Source organism: Lampetra planeri, chromosome 68, assembly GCF_965212315.1.
Source record: "Lampetra planeri chromosome 68, kcLamPlan1.2.h2, whole genome shotgun sequence".
Taxonomy (NCBI): domain Eukaryota; kingdom Metazoa; phylum Chordata; class Hyperoartia; order Petromyzontiformes; family Petromyzontidae; genus Lampetra; species Lampetra planeri.
In genome coordinates this window covers 481,324-498,280 of record NC_136173.1, presented here as the reverse complement: position 1 = coordinate 498,280, position 16,957 = coordinate 481,324, and the positions used below count along the sequence as shown (strand labels likewise).

Here is a 16,957-nt window from a genome sequence, read left to right as displayed (position 1 = left end):
GTCTGTGTGTGAGCGCGTGTGTGTGTGTGAGAGCGTGTGTGTGTGTGCGTCTGTGTGTGCGTCTGTGTGTGAGCGTGTGTGTGTGTGCGCGTGTATGTGTGTGAGAGCGTGTGTGTGTGTGCGTCTGTGTGTGCGTCTGTGTGATAGCGTGTGTGTGTGTGCGTCTGTGTGAGAGCGCGTGTGCGTGTGTGAGAGCGTGTGTGTGTGTGTGAGTCTGTGTGAGAGCGCGTGTGTGTGTGCATCTGTGTGAGAGCGCGTGTGTGTGTGAGAGCGTGTGTGTGAGAGCGCGTGTGTGTGTGTGAGAGCGCGTGTGTGTGCGAGAGCGCGTGTGTGTGCGTCTGTGTGAGAGCGCGTGTGTGTGTGTGTGTGAGAGCGTGTGTATGTGTCCGTGTGAGAGCGTGTGTGCGTGCGTCTGTGTGAGAGCGCGTGTGTGTGTGCGTCTGTGTGAGAGCGTGCGTGCGTGCGTCTGTGTGTGTGTGCGTCTGTGTATGCGTGCGTCTGTGTGTGTGGGGCAGGGTGGGTGACGGGGCTTGTGAAGTGCGCGTGTGTGAATGTGTGAAGTTTGTGCACAGCGGTGGCTGTGTGCGTGTGTCTATCGTCTATGTTCGTGAATGGTATCTTTGTACGTCTGTGCGTGTGCGAATGGTCCCGTCTGTGTGCGTGTGTGAGACCGTGTCTGTGCGTGTGTGTGTGTACGTCTGTGCGTGTGTACATCTGTGCGTGTGTGTGAATGGTCCCGTCTGTGTGCGTGTGTGTGAATGGTGCGTGTGTGTGTACGTCTGTGCGTGTGTGTGAATGGTCCGTGGGTGTGTGCGTGTGTGAGAGCGTGTCTGTGCGTGTGTGTGAATGGTCCCGTGTGTGTGCAGTCGTGGTGATGCCAAGTGAGAGTGAATGCAAGTCTGTGCGTCTGTGCTTAAGTGAGAGCACCCTTGTGTGTGTGTGTGGAGAATAAGTGTCGCGGTTTAGCACCCCGTGCTACGAACCCGGCGACCCGAGTTCGATTCCCGCTCAGTGACGATTATCTGAACTGGACCTGGGCCTCACCTAGATCGACTCAGCCCTAAAATGAGTACCTGGTGCGTTGTAAAAAATATAAAAAAAACATTGCCACCGAGGGAGACAAAGACGGGCGGGCGTGGTGTTGGCCACCCACTCGCTCGTGTGCCGAAGGCCTTCATAGGCACAGCACTTGCCCCAAACAGTCTGTGTGGGCTACACGGGGGACCTCTCTATGGGACGTTAATGTGAAGGAGGGAGGGAGCCCCCCCCACCCCCTTCATCCAGCAGTGGAATCGGCCACTTGAGGCGCGTGACCGGGTGGGCCCCAGGCTGCCACGGCTAGGGGGCAACGTGAAGTCTCAAGTTGGCTGGGATCCCTCCGTCCCACCCAGTCTCCCTCCATCCCTCCCTCCCTCCCTCCCGACTCTCTGGGTGTAAAACTCAACAGCTGAGAATCTCATTCTACTCCGTTCGTATTTACAGGGGGGCTCAAGACTCACCCCCACCTCCTCCTCCTCCTGTGTCAACGCCTCGACACGGTGACTCTCTGTGTACCGACGACCACGCAGATTAAACTCGCAATGAGCTTCAGTTTGACAGAGAAACGACTAAAGCCAGGAGGCGTGGATTTAAAAATCACAAACTTGAATCTTCAGTGGCACCCTGCTCATCGACTCGCTCACCAACGCGCTCGCCCAGCCGCTCACCAACCCACTCGCCGACCCACTCACCCACCCACTCACCCACCCACTCACTCACCCACCCACGCACCAACCCACTCACGAACCCCTTTTCTTCCCTGCGTACATGCGTTAGAGTTGCTGTGAATCTGTGTGTGCATTGACCGTAATTGCATCACTCATTTCCGTCGAGTAACCACTAAATAACGAGCGGTTCTCCATCAAGTCCACGTGCTTCAGATTAACGGGCGACTTCATGCACCGTACGTACGCTTAACTTATTTTGCATCGCACGTAGCCGACCACAACAAACACACTCAAAGCAGTTCCAAAGAAATGAGTTTGTCAATCTGGATGATGATTTAAAAGTGCATCGTAGCTCCAGCGGCTTCCTAATATCAGAAGGAAGAGCTTTCTAGACAGCCGCAGAAGCGCATCCGAACACGCAGAATACATTGACCGTCGTCTTTGTTTGGCGGCGAGCCAAACGCCGCCACCGCTGCTGCGAGGATGACGACCGGAGTTTTAGCATTGGTGGGTGGGTGGGTCAGTGAGTGGGTCAGTGAGTGGGTCAGTGAGTGGGTCAGTGAGTGGGTCAGTGAGTGGGTCAGTGAGTGGGTGAGCGGGTGGGTCAGCGAGTGGGTCAGCGAGTGGGTCAGTGGGTGGGTCAGCGAGTGGGTCAGCGAGTGGGTCAGCGGGTGGGTCAGTGAGTGGGTCAGTGAGTGGGTCAGCGAGTGGGTCAGAGAGTGGGTCAGTGAGTGGGTCAGTGAGTGGGTCAGTGGGTGGGTCAGTGAGTGGGTCAGCGAGTGGGTCAGCGAGTGGGTCAGAGAGTGGGTCAGTGAGTGGGTCAGTGAGTGGGTCAGTGAGTGGGTCAGCGAGTGGGTCAGCCAGTGGGTCAGCGAGTGGGTCAGCGAGTGGGTCAGAGAGTGGGTCAGAGAGTGGGTCAGTCAGTGGGTCAGTGAGTGGGTCAGCGAGTGGGTCAGTCAATGGGTCAGTGAGTGGGTCAGTGAGTGGGTCAGTGAGTGGGTGGGTGGGTCAGAGAGTGGGTCAGTGAGTGGGTCAGTGGGTGGGTCAGTGAGTGGGTCAGCGAATGGATCAGTGAGTGGGTCAGTGAGTGGGTCAGAGAGTGGGTCAGAGAGTGGATCAGTGAGTGGGTCAGTGAGTGGGTCAGTGAGTGGGTCAGTGAGTGGGTGGGTGGGTCAGTGAGTGGGTCAGTGAGTGGGTCAGTGAGTGGGTCAGTGAGTGGGTGGGTGGGTCAGAGAGTGGGTCAGAGAGTGGGTCAGTGGGTGGGTGAGTGAGTGGGTCAGTGGGTGGGTCAGCGAGTGGATCAGCGAGTGGGTCAGCGAGTGGGTCAGCGAGTGGGTCAGTCAGTGGGTCAGTCAGTGGGTCAGTCAGTGGGTCAGTCAGTGGGTCAGCGAGTGGGTCAGCGAGTGGGTCAGCGAGTGGGTCAGCGAGTGGGTCAGTCAGTGGGTCAGTCAGTGGGTCAGTGAGTGGGTCAGTGAGTGGGTCAGTGAGTGGGTCAGTCAGTGGGTCAGTCAGTGGGTCAGTGAGTGGGTCAGTGAGTGGGTCAGTGAGTGGGTCAGCGAGTGGATCAGTCAGTGGGTCAGTGAGTGGGTCAGTGAGTGGGTCATGTGAGTGGGTCAGTGAGTGGGTCAGTGAGTGGGTCAGTGAGTGGGTCAGTGAGTGGGTCAGCGAGTGGATCAGCGAGTGGGTCAGCGAGTGGGTCAGTGAGTGGGTCAGTCAGTGGGTCAGTCAGTGGGTCAGTGAGTGGGTCAGTGAGTGGGTCAGTGAGTGGGTCAGAGAGTGGGTCAGTGGATGGGTCAGTCAGTGGGTCAGTGAGTGGGTCAGTCAGTGGGTCAGTGAGTGGGTCAGTGGGTGGGTCAGTGAGTGGGTCAGTGGGTGGGTCAGTCAGTGGGTCAGTGAGTGGGTCAGAGAGTGGGTCAGTCAGTGGGTCAGTGGGTGGGTCAGTGAGTGGGTCAGTGAGTGGGTCGGCGAGTGGGTCAGCGAGTGGGTCAGTGGGTGGGTCAGAGAGTGGGTCAGTCAGTGGGTCAGCGAGTGGGTCAGCGAGTGGGTCAGTGAGTGGGTCAGTGAGTGGGTCAGTGAGTGGGTCAGTGGGTGGGTCAGTGAGTGAATTGGTTTGTAACAAGGTGAGTGGATGAGTGAATGGGTGAGTGGAAAAGTGAGTGGGTTGGTGAGTGAGCGGGTGAGTGAGTGAGTGGGTGGGCGAGTGAATGTGTGAGTGAATGGGCGAGTGCATGGGCGAATGGCTGAGCGAGCGAGTGAGCGGGCGAGTAAGCGAGCGAGTGAATGAGAGTGCGAACGGGAGGCATGACCTTGAAAACCACAAACTTGAGTAGCGAGTGGCACCGTGCCGCGCCACTCACGATCCGTGTGCGACTCTGTCAATGCGCTCTATTTATAATTTATACGAGGCGGCTACCGGCGAGTATTTTTAGTGCGTTTGTTGTCAGCTTCTTCAAAGACGAGCTGGCTCGCCCGGACAAGCGCCTCGTCCACCGATCAGGGCTCCCCCCCCACCCCAACAGTCAACCTCGCTCCGCTGCCTACTAAGCAAAACAATTTCTGCTCCTTGACCAGGTACGGGAGCCATCATGGAGCTGCTGTTTAGCTCACAAGTGACAATGGTTAACACAAATGTAGCAGTGGGCTTATCATCATCATCATCCTCACATGGGAATGTATAGCAGCAGCCAAACACTCTGAACGGAGAGATACAGAGAGACCCAGAGAGATACATACCGCTCCAGAAACACAGAAACCCACAGAGACTCATAGACTAAACTAAACTATCTCTGGCTATCACCAACGATAGTAGCTCAACGAAGTGGCTTTTTATCATCATCATCATCACGTGGCAGTTTACAGCAGCAGCCATATAACTCTAAACGAGTGATGTTGATTACATTATAAATGTGGAGGGGAAAAATCCCACGCGACCACGGGCAGAGAGAGAGAGACACGCAAACTCCAAATATACAGCAGGGTTGGGATCGAACCCACGACCCTTCTGTAGATGAGGCGAGGTAGTTAACATCTCCTGGTCACCGTGGTGAGATAAAGACGACCACATTAATTAGAACACACAGAACTGATAATCCCAGAGCTGGGATTTTGCCAAAATCTAAAAAATACTTTAATTTTGCATCTATGCAGTCATTGATGATCGGGTCGTATTATAAGCTATCGCTAAATAAACACAAAATGCTGTTTCTAAAGAAATGTAGTATCGTAGTGCAGTGTATAGCGTAGTGTATAGTGTAGTATCGTAGTGTAGTGTGTGTAGTGTATAGCGTAGTGTATAGTAGTGTAGTGTATAGTAGTGTATAGTAGTGTAGTGTATAGTAGTGTAGTGTATAGTAGTGTAGTGTATAGTGGTGTAGTGTATAGTAGTGTAGTGTATAGTAGTGTAGTGTATAGTAGTGTAGTGCATAGTGGTGTAGTGTATAGTAGTGTAGTGTATAGTAGTGTAGTGTATAGTAGTGTAGCGTATAGCGTAGTGTATAGTGTGTAGTGTATAGTGTGTAGTGTATAGTGTGCAGTGTATAGTGTGCAGTGTATAGTGTGCAGTGTGCAGTGTATAGTGTGTAGTGTATAGTGTGTAGTGTATAGTGTGTAGTGTATAGTGTAGTGTACAGTGTAGTGTACAGTGTGAAGTGTACAGTGTGAAGTGTACAGTGTGTAGTGTACAGTGTGCAGTGTACAGTGTGCAGTGTATAGTGTGCAGTGTATAGTGTGCAGTGTATAGTGTGCAGTGTATAGTGTGCAGTGTATAGTGTGCAGTGCAGTGTGCAGTGCAGTGTGCAGTGCAGTGTGCAGTGCAGTGTGCAGTGCAGTGTGCAGTGTATAGTGTAGTGTATAGTATAGTGTATAGTGTAGTGTATAGTGTAGTGTATAGTGTAGTGTATAGTAGTGTATAGTATAGTAGTGTATAGTATAGTAGTGTATAGTATAGTAGTGTATAGTATAGTAGTGTATAGTATAGTGTATAGTGTAGTGTATAGTATAGTGTACAGTGTAGTGTATAGTGTAGTGTATAGTGTATAGTGTAGTGTAGTGTATAGTGTAGTGTATAGTGTAGTGTAGTGTATAGCAGTGTATAGTGTAGTGTATAGTATAGTAGTGTATAGTGTAGTGTATAGTGTATAGGTGTAGTGTATAGTGTAGTGTATAGTGTAGTGTATAGTGTAGTGTATAGTGTAGTGTATAGTGTAGTGTATAGTGTGTAGTGTATAGTGTATAGTGTGTAGTGTATAGTGTGTAGTGTATAGTGTGTAGTGTATAGTGGTGTAGTGTATAGTGGTGTAGTGTATAGTGGTGTAGTGTATAGTGTAGTGTATAGTGTAGTGTATAGTAGTGTATAGTAGTGTATAGTGTAGTGTATAGTGTAGTGTATAGTGTAGTGTATAGTGTAGTGTATACTTTTTTTCGCACCACCGTACATAGCCATCCGCACTAATCGGAGGTGCAGGGGGAAGATACAGATGGTAAGAGAGACTGTGATATGGTGAGAGATACAGAGGGATAGTGAGTGGGTGGGCGATAAGTCATAGACACATTGGCACGGAGTAGATTATCTCCACCGTCTGTGCGTATCTCCTGTGTGTGTGTGCCTGGATAATCAGCAGTAGCGTAGTTGGTTGTGGGGAGCGGTAGTGTCGCGGTTAGCGCTACGCTACAAACCCGGTCACCCCGAGTTCGATTCCCGCTCACGGCCAACACAAGTGACGATTATTTTAACCGGTCCTAGGCCTTCCCCTAGGTCGACTCGGCCTCAAATGAGTAGCTGGTGTGGTGTGCAAACATCGCCACTGGGGAAACAAAGGCGGTCGGGCGTGGTGCTGGCCACCCACCCTCTCGTGTGCCGTTCCGGCCTTCATAGGTGCTGCTCGCTAACAGCACTTGCCCCTACAGTCTGTTAAGGCTACACGGGGGAGCTTCGTTTTTGTATAATCAGTTTGCCTCGGCCTCAAACGAGTACTTGGTGTGGTGTGTCGTAAACATTGGGAGGCATTGGCGCCATCTGTCGGTAGCAGTAATTCAATAAAACAAATTGCAAGTGTACACATTTCTAAGATCGAAGGGAATTTTTTCACTTCCTATCGCCGTAAGCGGGAGTGCGCGTTGCTTACGGTGCGAGATCCACGAGAAAATCTGTCGGTCCTCGATTTCTGCCGGTCAGGACAGAACGACGATTTAACTATTTTTATGACACACTTTTATTTAACTCACTCCGTCTGTTGTCGTATCCTCAAAAAATCTTGCAACTCAATTTTTTACCAACTTCCCAATGTGCTATCGACTGCAAACTTGGTATATGTGTGTCATACTGATGACAACACGATATTCTATCATTAAAAATCCAAAACATATATTTTTAAACATTTTACACGCTTTTATTTAACTCACTCTGTCTGTTGTCATATCCTCAAATCTTGTAACTCAATTTCAACCGTCTTCCCAATGTCATATTGATTGCCAACTTGGTATAGGTGTGTCATACTGATGACAATACGATATTCTATCGTTAAAATAAAAAAAATATCTTTCTAAACAATATTTTTTACGGCTCTAATTGTCCACGCGCATCTCACGTTGTCTGTAAATCACCACGTGGTCCCTTACGTCACGGCAAGCCTCGGGGAGCCACGCCCAGGGGCGGGGCATGTGGAAGGAGGGGAGGGGCGATGGGGGAAGGGGCAGCTCGGACAGTACATTCATTAAAGCGTGGTTTTTTTTAAAAGTATTTTTAAATATTTATATTTTATAGTCAAGGTCAGGGCCCAATGCGCTGCTATACAACTCTTTTTCAGAAGCGACCCAGCCACAAATGATAGCTCAACCACACAGTGGCTTATAGCAGCAAACAAATACTCTAAAACACGTGGTGATGTTGATTCTAAACGTGCCACACGACCACGGGGAGAGACTCACAGACTCCAAATATACAGCAGCAGGCATCGTCAGGGCCGGGATAGAACCCACAACCTCCAGTAGACCAGGCGAGGTAGTTCACATCTTAGGACAAACTACTACTATTTAACTAAGGCCCACCGAGCGGCAATATATCGCTTATTCAGAAGCCAACTGGCCACAAACAACAACTCAACAACGCAGTGGCTTGTGTGGAAATGTATAGAAGCAGCCAAATAACCTAAACGCGTAGAGATGCCGATTTGAAATGTGGAGTGGAAATCCACGCGACCACGGGGAGAGACTCACAGACTCCAAATATATAGTCATTAGGGTCATGATTGAACCCAAGATTTCCTGCATACCAGGCGAGGTAGTTAACATCTCCTAGCCACCGTGATGATGATGATGAGAGAGACACGCAAACTCCAAATATACAGCAGCAGGCATTCGTCAGGGTCGGGATCAAACCCACAACCTCCTGCATACCAGGCGAGGTAGTCAAAATCTCCTCGCCACCGTGGTGATGATGAGAGAGAGACGCAAACTCCAAATATACGGCAGACGTCAGGGTCTGGATCGAACCCACGACCTCCTGTACATGAGGCGAGGTAGTTAACATCTCCTAGCCACCGTGATGATGATGAGAGACGCAAACTCCAAATATACAGCAGCAGGTGTCAGGGTCGGTATAAACCCCACGACCTCCTGCATACCAGGCGAGGTAGTTAACATCTCCGAGTCACCGTGGTGAGGTAAAGACGACCAACATTAACTCGCACACCCAGAACTAATAACCCCAGAGCTGGAATTTTGCCAAAATGGAAGAAAAAAAACACTTTCAGTTGGTGTCTGTGCAGTGATTGGTGACCAGGTTGAGTGAGGGTCGCATTCTCAGCTGTGGCTTGGCTCCCGCGGTATCATTACGGTTATGTACGTATGCATGTTCGTTTGTACCGTACATAGCCAACCGCGCTGATCGGAGGTGCGGGGGAAGGACAACAAACTAACACACAAAAAGCAGTTCTTAAAGAACAGAGTTCGTCAATCTAGATGATGATTTAAAAGTGCATCACAGCTCCCAGTGGCAGTTTGCTAATATTGGAAGGGAGAGGGGCATTCTACTGGCCAAAGCAGGTCATCATCATCATCGTGCTACAACTGGACGTTTGGCCAACTCCATTAGTTGGAGCACAACAGATAAATAAAAGAACCTGCCATGGGAACGACGCCCCAAACTCCGCGCGGATGGGACACGAGAATCCCCCCAAATCGCTTTAACTGGCTCCCATCCACGTGGCCGAGCCTACGGAGAGCTGCTGGAACTCCACGGCTGGCTTTCCGCTGCCAATAAGTCGGCGCCAGATGCAGCAAATTTGAGATCAAAGGCCGAGATGAGCCGGCCACAGCCAATGGGGTTGTCGGCCCAAGCGAGCACTCGGGCGATCGCCGTGCGACTTGACGAACTGACGGACAGGCGGACGGACCACACAGACGGACAGGCGGTGGTGGTGGTGACGTGGGGCAGGTGGTGGTGGTGGTGACGTGGGGCAGGTGGTGGTGGTGGTGATGTGGGGCAGGTGGTGGTGGTGGTGGTAACGTGGGGCAGGTGGTGGTGGTGGTGGTGACGTGGGGCAGGTGGTGGTGGTGGTGGTGACGTGGGGCAGGTGGTGGTGGTGGTGACGTGGGGCAGGTGGTGGTGGTGGTGGTGTGGGGCAGGTGGTGGTGGTGGTGATGTGGGGCAGGTGGTGGTGGTGGTGACGACGTGCGGCAGGTGGTGGTGGTGGTGACGTGTTGCAGATGTTCACGGTTCAAGCCCCACATCTGCCCTGGTTAACACTGCTGCGAGTATTTACCAAGCTCAACATACACACATCCTACACTATACACTACTACGCACTGCACTACACCATACCACACTAAACACTACATTACAATCCACTACCACTATACACTACACCACTTTACTAAATTGAAAACTCATTCTTTATAACTGTCTGTTGTGTTTCGTTTGTTGTCCCCCGCACCACCAATGAGCACGGTTGGCTACGCAAGGTGCAATAGAAGCTCAACGTACATACTACACGACACACTGCTAAACAATACACTACAATATACACTACACAATACATGGCATTATACACTACACTCCACCAAATTGAAAACTAATTTGTTTAGAACTGCAGACGCAGTCTGAAGGCGGTGGCCGTGTGGGCGGTCGTGTGGGCGGTCGTGTGGGTGGCGACCAGCGGCACCGCCCATCACTGTGACGACGACGACGTACCGGGGTCCTTGGCCTTGTCCATGCCGACGCTGAGCGGCGGAGGCGGCGGCTGCATGCCGTGGACGCCCGCCGACATGGGGCTCTCCTTGCCCATCTGGGCCACGCAGGGGGCGCCCGGCCCGGGCCCGGGGCCCTTGGGCATGCTGGGCATGGGGTCGGCCTGGGGGCTCTCCAGCCCATCTGCGGTGGGGGTCAGTGGAGGGGGAGGGGGGGGGGTGGTGGTGGTGGCGCAGCGAGGTGGGAGGCACACGAAGATGGGGTTGAAGTAGTGGCACGGGGGAAATGTGGAGGTGGGACAGATGCGAGGGGAGTGGGTACGGAGATGGGGCGGTTGTACGAAGAGGGAGTGGCACGGGGAAACGTGGAGGTGGGAGCATGGAGAAGCGGTGGTGGCGGCGGCGGAGGAGGGTGGTTGGCACAGGCAGGAGGAGGTCGCGATGAGGGCACAGGGCAAGCGGGTGTGGGCATCAAACAGTGGGCGGTGGCAACACGAGAAGGGGCGCGCGGGGAAGGGCAGGCGGTGGCCACAAGGAGGATGGGCGACACACACGTGGGTCGGGTGGCACAGAGGTGGGCGGGTGGTGGTGGTGGAGGTGGTACGAGTAGGAATGGGGTGGCACGGGGACATGAGATGTTGGCGTGGGGAGGTATTGAGACACGGGAGGTTGGGGACGGCACAAACACAGGGTGGCACACGGGCGGATGGGTGATGGTGGTATGGTACAAGTAGGAATGGGGTGGCATAGGGGAGGGGATGGGGGTGGGGGAGAGATATGAGAGGTTAAGAAAACATTCAATTACACGGGAAGGGGGGGGGGACCTAACTGGTTGTCCAGCGTGGTGGTAAAGTACGGTTCAATAACTCCCCACCCCCCTAGACTCGCATGACAGGACAAGGCCCTCATCCGGCAGTGGACTAACCAAGGACGCCAAACACAAAAGGAGGCACAGGGGAGGTTTGTTATGAAAACATTTATTTAGAATCCGAATATTTATATCCTGCAGGCAGGAATCTGATGAGCTATTAAGCTCTTCCCCCCGCCCCCACAGATGTCCAGTGCAACGTATAATCTCCTGAAGCCTCGCAGAGTCTCAAAGGCTGCCCCCCTATCGGGGGTTCTTGCCGTGCCGCGGCAGAAGAACTGCGGCTGGCAAGGTCCGTTTATCACCAAAGGCGGGAAAAAACAACGGCCACCAAGTGGCGTCCGTTTTCTGACATCGGTCGGATTTCGCTGGAAACATTTGGCTGGCAAAGATAAAATCTCTACGTTTTGAGTTGGCTAAAGACTCGCCCCCCTGTGAAGGACAAGAATATGGGTAAAGCGTATGGGTTGACACGTGCGCTTATATATCCCTCAAGCCCCTCTCCCGAAGGTTCCTTGAGCTTCCGCATTGCCTCCAGCCAATCACCTTCCCACTTCTCCTAACGAATGCCAACAGTCCACCCTGTCAATCATCCTCCATTTCCCATTTTGTATTTCTCCTCCAATCCCTTCAATTCCCTGCAAACCACAAAATCCCCTTTCAGGCCTGTTAAGTAACCAATCGGAGGGCTTATTTTTACTTCCCGATTATCCGTGTCACGCGGTAACCACCAGGTGAGTTGAGTATCGTTGGTAGCGGTACAATTTCTACGATCTCTCAATCAGCTCACGCCTTCAGTAAACCACCCGACTCCTGTGATGCGTCAGGGTCGGGATCGACCCCACGACCTCGCCAAAACCCCGACCGCCACCCCCCTCCCGCCACCCCCTCTATCCAACCAGCCGTGTAAATGAGTTCACCACACAGTTGGTCCACGATCGCCAGGTCACATGCGGTGGGGTAGGTAAAGTATGGGCACTTCCACCGTTTTTGTCCAAAACTTCGTGGGAAGAAATACCCACTCGGTAGTGTGGCTAGGAGATGTTGACTACCTCGCCTGGTATACAGGAGGTTGCGAGTTCAATCCCGACCCTAACGCCTGCTGCTGTATATTTGGAGTTTGCGTCTCTCTCTCTCGCCGTGGTGCCGTGGATTTTTCTCCCGGTCCTCCGGTTTTTCTCTCTCCATAATTACAATCAACATCACACGTTTAGAGCAGTGGTTCTTAACCTGGAGTGCGAGATGCCTTTCCTGAGAACCAAAGCGGTGCAAGGCTGGAGAAACCCTTAAGAACCACCGGTTTAGAACTTTTTGCTGCAATAAATTTCCACGTGAGAAGCCAACTTCGTTGACCTATCATTTGTGCTGGCCAGGTCAGGGCTTCTGCACAAGAGCTGTACAGCTCAGTGGGCCTTGCCTCGTTAAATAGGAAATAGTTTAAACAGTTTGAGTTTCGAGCGGAGAGCCTTCGGCCGCCAGTGGCACGGGCGAGCACTCTGCGCCCTTCGAGCCCCCGCTGCTTTGTTGTTCGCATTCATTGCGCCGTTTGCAAAGTGGGGTAGGGGGGGAGAGGTGTCATGACTTTCTCAAAAGCGGAGAACGAACATCTGGAACTGGGGGAAGGAGACAATAAAGTGAGGGGCGCCGATGGGCCGCAACCGACGATGGCGTTGACGGTCGGGCGCGTAACGCTGTCGCGGCGCTTTGCCGAAAATCCATCTCTCTCGCAAAGCACAGAGCCGCACGCACATCGAGGTGTTCACGGCCAAACTGGCGAGCGTGTTCACACATTCGCGGCAGGAGAACCGGAGCACTCGAAGGCAGGCCCCAGGTGTGCGAGGGGGCAACGTTCTATCCCAAACAGATGGGACAGATGGGACAGAAGATAAATCGGACAGCTTTAACCTCCAAGTAGTGCGAATGTTGAACAGCTGAGCCCTGGCTGTCTACCTGCACCTTATCAGACTGTGCACTGACTCTGCCCCTTACCACACACACACATCAGACTGTGCACTGACTCTGCCCCTTACCACACACACACATCAGACTGTGTACCGACTCTCTGCACCTTACCACATACACACATCAGACTGTGCACTGACTCTGCCCCTTACCACACACACACACATCAGACTGTGTACTGACTCTGCCCCTTACCACACACACACATCAGACTGTGTACTGACTCTCTGCACCTACCATATACACACTCCAAAGAAGACAAAGATCCCCCGTATAGCCTTAACAGACTGTAAGAGCAAGTGCTTTTAGCGAGCACCTATGAAGGCTAGCACGACAAACGAGGGGGTGGGTGGCCAGCACCACGCTTCGACCGCCTTTGTCTCCCCAGTGGCGATGTTTACACACCGCACCAGGTACTCAATTTGAGGCTGAGTCGACCTCGCGGAGGCCCGAGACCGCTTCAGATAATCGTCACTGATGTTGGCCGTGAGTGGGAATCGAACTCGGGTGATCGGTTTCGTAGCGCAACGTGCTAACCGCTACACTACCGCTCCCCACACACTCACACACCTACACACACTCACACACACTCACTCACACCTACACAACCACCACGACTACTGCTGCTGCTACTATTTATCACGATGTACCCCACTGCTCAATCAAGTCACTTCATTCCCTTCACACTTGTATCTCTTTCGCCCCACACAAGCATAAATAGTACCGACTGTGAATACGTCTTGACTACATTATATTGGTCTCACCATTATTTTTAAATATTATACAGTAAACCCTGGTTAATGCGACACACATGGGGCTCTGGCCGGGCCAAATTATCCAATATTCCGAATTATCTACAACGGTAACTCCCCAGCGCCTCGTGCCCCAATAAAAAAAAATCCAAACTTGTTTTCCAAACTCTTCACACACCGTATGCATTGACAAACACCGTGCAAAAATTCTATCCAAAATTTTGGATTTGTCTCGCACACACCGATTACTTCTTGATGTCGGTGTAGACGGAATTTCTGAGACGGTTGGCTTGCACAGAGTGCACAAACAATGTAGTAAAGTCCAAATCGACGGATATAGGCCGAAAGCACGCCCGTGCCAAAGAATCCCCAATTACGAATCATCAAATCCCAAAATAACGTGGTTTTACTGGATAAAGTGTTCTTCTTTGTGACTTTCTTACTGATGGTTATTGACGGAAGTAGTAATCTATTACTTTGGTGAAGATTGTTTTTGTGTAGCTGCTGCGCTGTTCAAGGAGGAGTGGAAGCTGGCAGGCATCGCCCCCACTCGGTTCAGTGAGAATTCACAACGAACGGCGTCAACGCGGCGACCGACAATCATCCATCTCTACCGGTCACCAGAGCAACAACAACAACACGCACTACCACCACCACCATCACCACCACCACCATCACCACTACCACCATCACTACCACCACCATCATTGATCTCTACCGTCCTCCAGAGCAACAAAAACAACGCATACACACACACACTACCACCATCACTACCACCACCACCACTACCATCACCACAACCAACATCCATCGTCGATCTCTCCCGTTCTCCAGAGCAACAACAACAACGCCCACACACACTACCACCATCACCACTACCACCATCACTGATCTCTACCGGTCTCCAGAACAGCAACAACCACGCACACACACACTACCACCATCACCACCACCACCACTACCATCACCACAACCAACACCCATCAGCGATCTCTCCCGTTCTCCAGAGCAACAACAACGCTAATCCACGCCAACGGCCCTCTTCAGGGTCAAACAACGTGCCAGACAGGTCCTGGGACAAGGATCCTCCGAATGAATATTGACGGAATCTCGCGGCCGAAGTCGACGCGCTTGACCACCCGAATGTGACAATTGTAGTCGTTGCTCCGCATCTACTGCATCAGCAGCCGTACAGAAGAGACTCATAGATAGCCATAGAGATCCAGACTGAGACGCACAGAGACACAGAGACCCATAGAGACTCACAAAGACCCATAGAGACTCACAGAGACCCATAGAGACTCACAGAGAATCAGAGACTCAGACCAAGAGACTCACAGAGACTCAGAGAATCATAGAGACTCAGAGACCCATAGAGATGCAGTCACCCACAGAGATACAGAGACCCATAGAGACTCACAGAGAATCAGAGACTCAGACCCAGGGACTCACAGAGACTCAGAGACCCATAGAGACTCACAGAGACCCATAGAGAGGCGCAGACACCCACAGAGATACAGAGACCCATAGAGACTCACATAGAATCAGAGACTCAGAGACCCATAGAGACTCACAGAGAATCAGAGACTCAAAGACCCATAGAGACTCACAGAGAATCAGAGACTCAAAGACCCAGAGACACACAGAGAAGTTGTTTGAGAGGAGAGCCTTGCGAGTGAGCGTCATCGCTGTACCGTGTTACACTTCGCTGTATCCTGTGCATCTAAATAAATAAAGACTTTAATCTGTGTCTCAAAACCCTCTAGGGTACTTCCCGACAAGGTAGAAAGCTGAAATTTTGTACTCAAGGAGCTTTTAGGACACAAAAAACAGGGAGCAAAATCTGAAAAATCTGAGATTTTTCATTTTAAGGCCCCAAATATCGATGTTTAAGTGCCACATAACACGTTTGTGCCTGGTGTCATTCAGAAACCGTTAAAAATATAAGAGTGCGGTTTTTTTCGTTTGCTAGAGCATTAGACGGCACAAACTAAAGGGGGAACTGGTTGAGTTTTATCTTTTATTGTTTGAGATATTTCAGATTCAAACGGTTTTGAACGGAAAAAAATAGCATTTAATGACCCTTAAATCTGAATTCGAAAACGCGAAAAAAAGTTAGCAGAGCTTCCCCTCCTAGAGACTATGAAGTTAAATTAATTTTTAGTCTTTCTAATAAAAAAAAAAGAACGAAATCTTTAAATCGATCGCTTTCCGATGGATGTACGTCTTTAAATGGAGGAAGTTGAATCGAAGTCGTCGACAATCTTTGCAGAGTTTTTTGTGCGGAAAAATACCAAACGTTCGGAATAGTCGTCACTTGTCTGATCGCTGGGTTGGGAGGGTGGGGAGGGGCTGGGTGGGGGAGGGTGGGGAGGGGCTGGGTGGGGAGGGTTGGGCTGGGTGGAGAGGGGAGGGTGGGGAGGGGCTGGGTGGGGAGGGTTGGGAGGGTGGGGAGGGGCTGGGTTGGGGAGGGGCTGGGTTGGGGAGGGGCTGGGTTGGGGCTGGGTGGGGAGGGTTGGGCTGGGTGGAGAGGGGAGGGTGGGGAGGGGCTGGGTAGGGAGGGAGGGGCTGGGTGGGGAGGGGAGGGGCTGGGTGGGGAGGGGCTGGGTGGAGAGGGTGGGGAGGGGCTGGGTGGGGAGGGGCTGGGTGAAGAGGGTGGGGAGGGGCTGGGTGGGGAGGGGCTGGGTTGGGGAGGGTGGGGAGGGGCTGGGGAGGGGCTGGGTGGGGAGGGTGGGGCTGGGTGGGGGGTGGGAGGGGTGGGGCTGGGTGGGGAGGGGCTGCTCACCCCGTGGTGCCCTTATAAAACTCAACGTTTAACCTACTCACGCCGGCTTGTGCCCGGCCTCACAGTCGGGCATATTTGCGGAATACACCACGCCGCCGTTGACCCTGGCCATTGACCGAGTAACCCAACGTTCCTCCTACCAGCTCCCTCCGCAGGAATGTGTTTGTCGTCAGGTATCACGACACACCACCCAGACGTCGCCGCCGCCGCCGTACTCACAGGGGTTCCACTCCTTGGTGACGCGCCCGCTGCGGGCCCAGATCTCCCGCCACATGTGGTAGAGGTTGTGGTTGCGCGCCGCCTCGCGGAGAGCCGTCGGGTCGTCCGGCAGGAACTGCGCCGCCGCCGCCTGGAATTCGTCCATTGTCGCCCTCGCGAGGACGGGCACTGGCGGAGAGGTTGGGAGGAAGGAGGGATTTCGTACGTTACGTATGTACGTACACATACCGTATGTAACGGTATGTACACATGCCGGGCGAGGGCAGTTAACGTCTTCTTTTCTCCACCATCACAACCGCCAGCTTGAGCCGCACTAATCGCGTACGGGAGTTGACGATTGTGGGTCCCGCTAGCAACACTCTCTCGTTCAAACCGAGCAATTTCTGCCGCCGCAATGTGCGCGTATTGAACTTCTTTGCACCGTACGGAGCCAACCGTGGATAAATTGGAGGTGCAGGGAGGGGGTGGGGTCAAATTAAAC

The 16,957-nt window shown here is 52.4% G+C and overlaps 1 protein-coding gene across 1 annotated transcript in view; it reads right to left on the bottom strand.

Annotated features, from left to right (window-relative positions):
- Positions 1-16,621, bottom strand: part of LOC144737349 (uncharacterized) — a 35,536-nt gene extending 18,915 nt beyond the window's left edge. Inside the window, exons 1-2 of the mRNA XM_078620003.1 lie at positions 16,477-16,621; positions 9,895-10,074 (exon numbers count right to left, since the gene is read on the bottom strand). Coding sequence (XP_078476129.1) covers positions 9,895-10,074; positions 16,477-16,621 — 325 coding nt within the window. The remainder of the gene's footprint in view (positions 1-9,894; positions 10,075-16,476) is intronic.
- Positions 16,622-16,957: the final 336 nt, after the last annotated feature.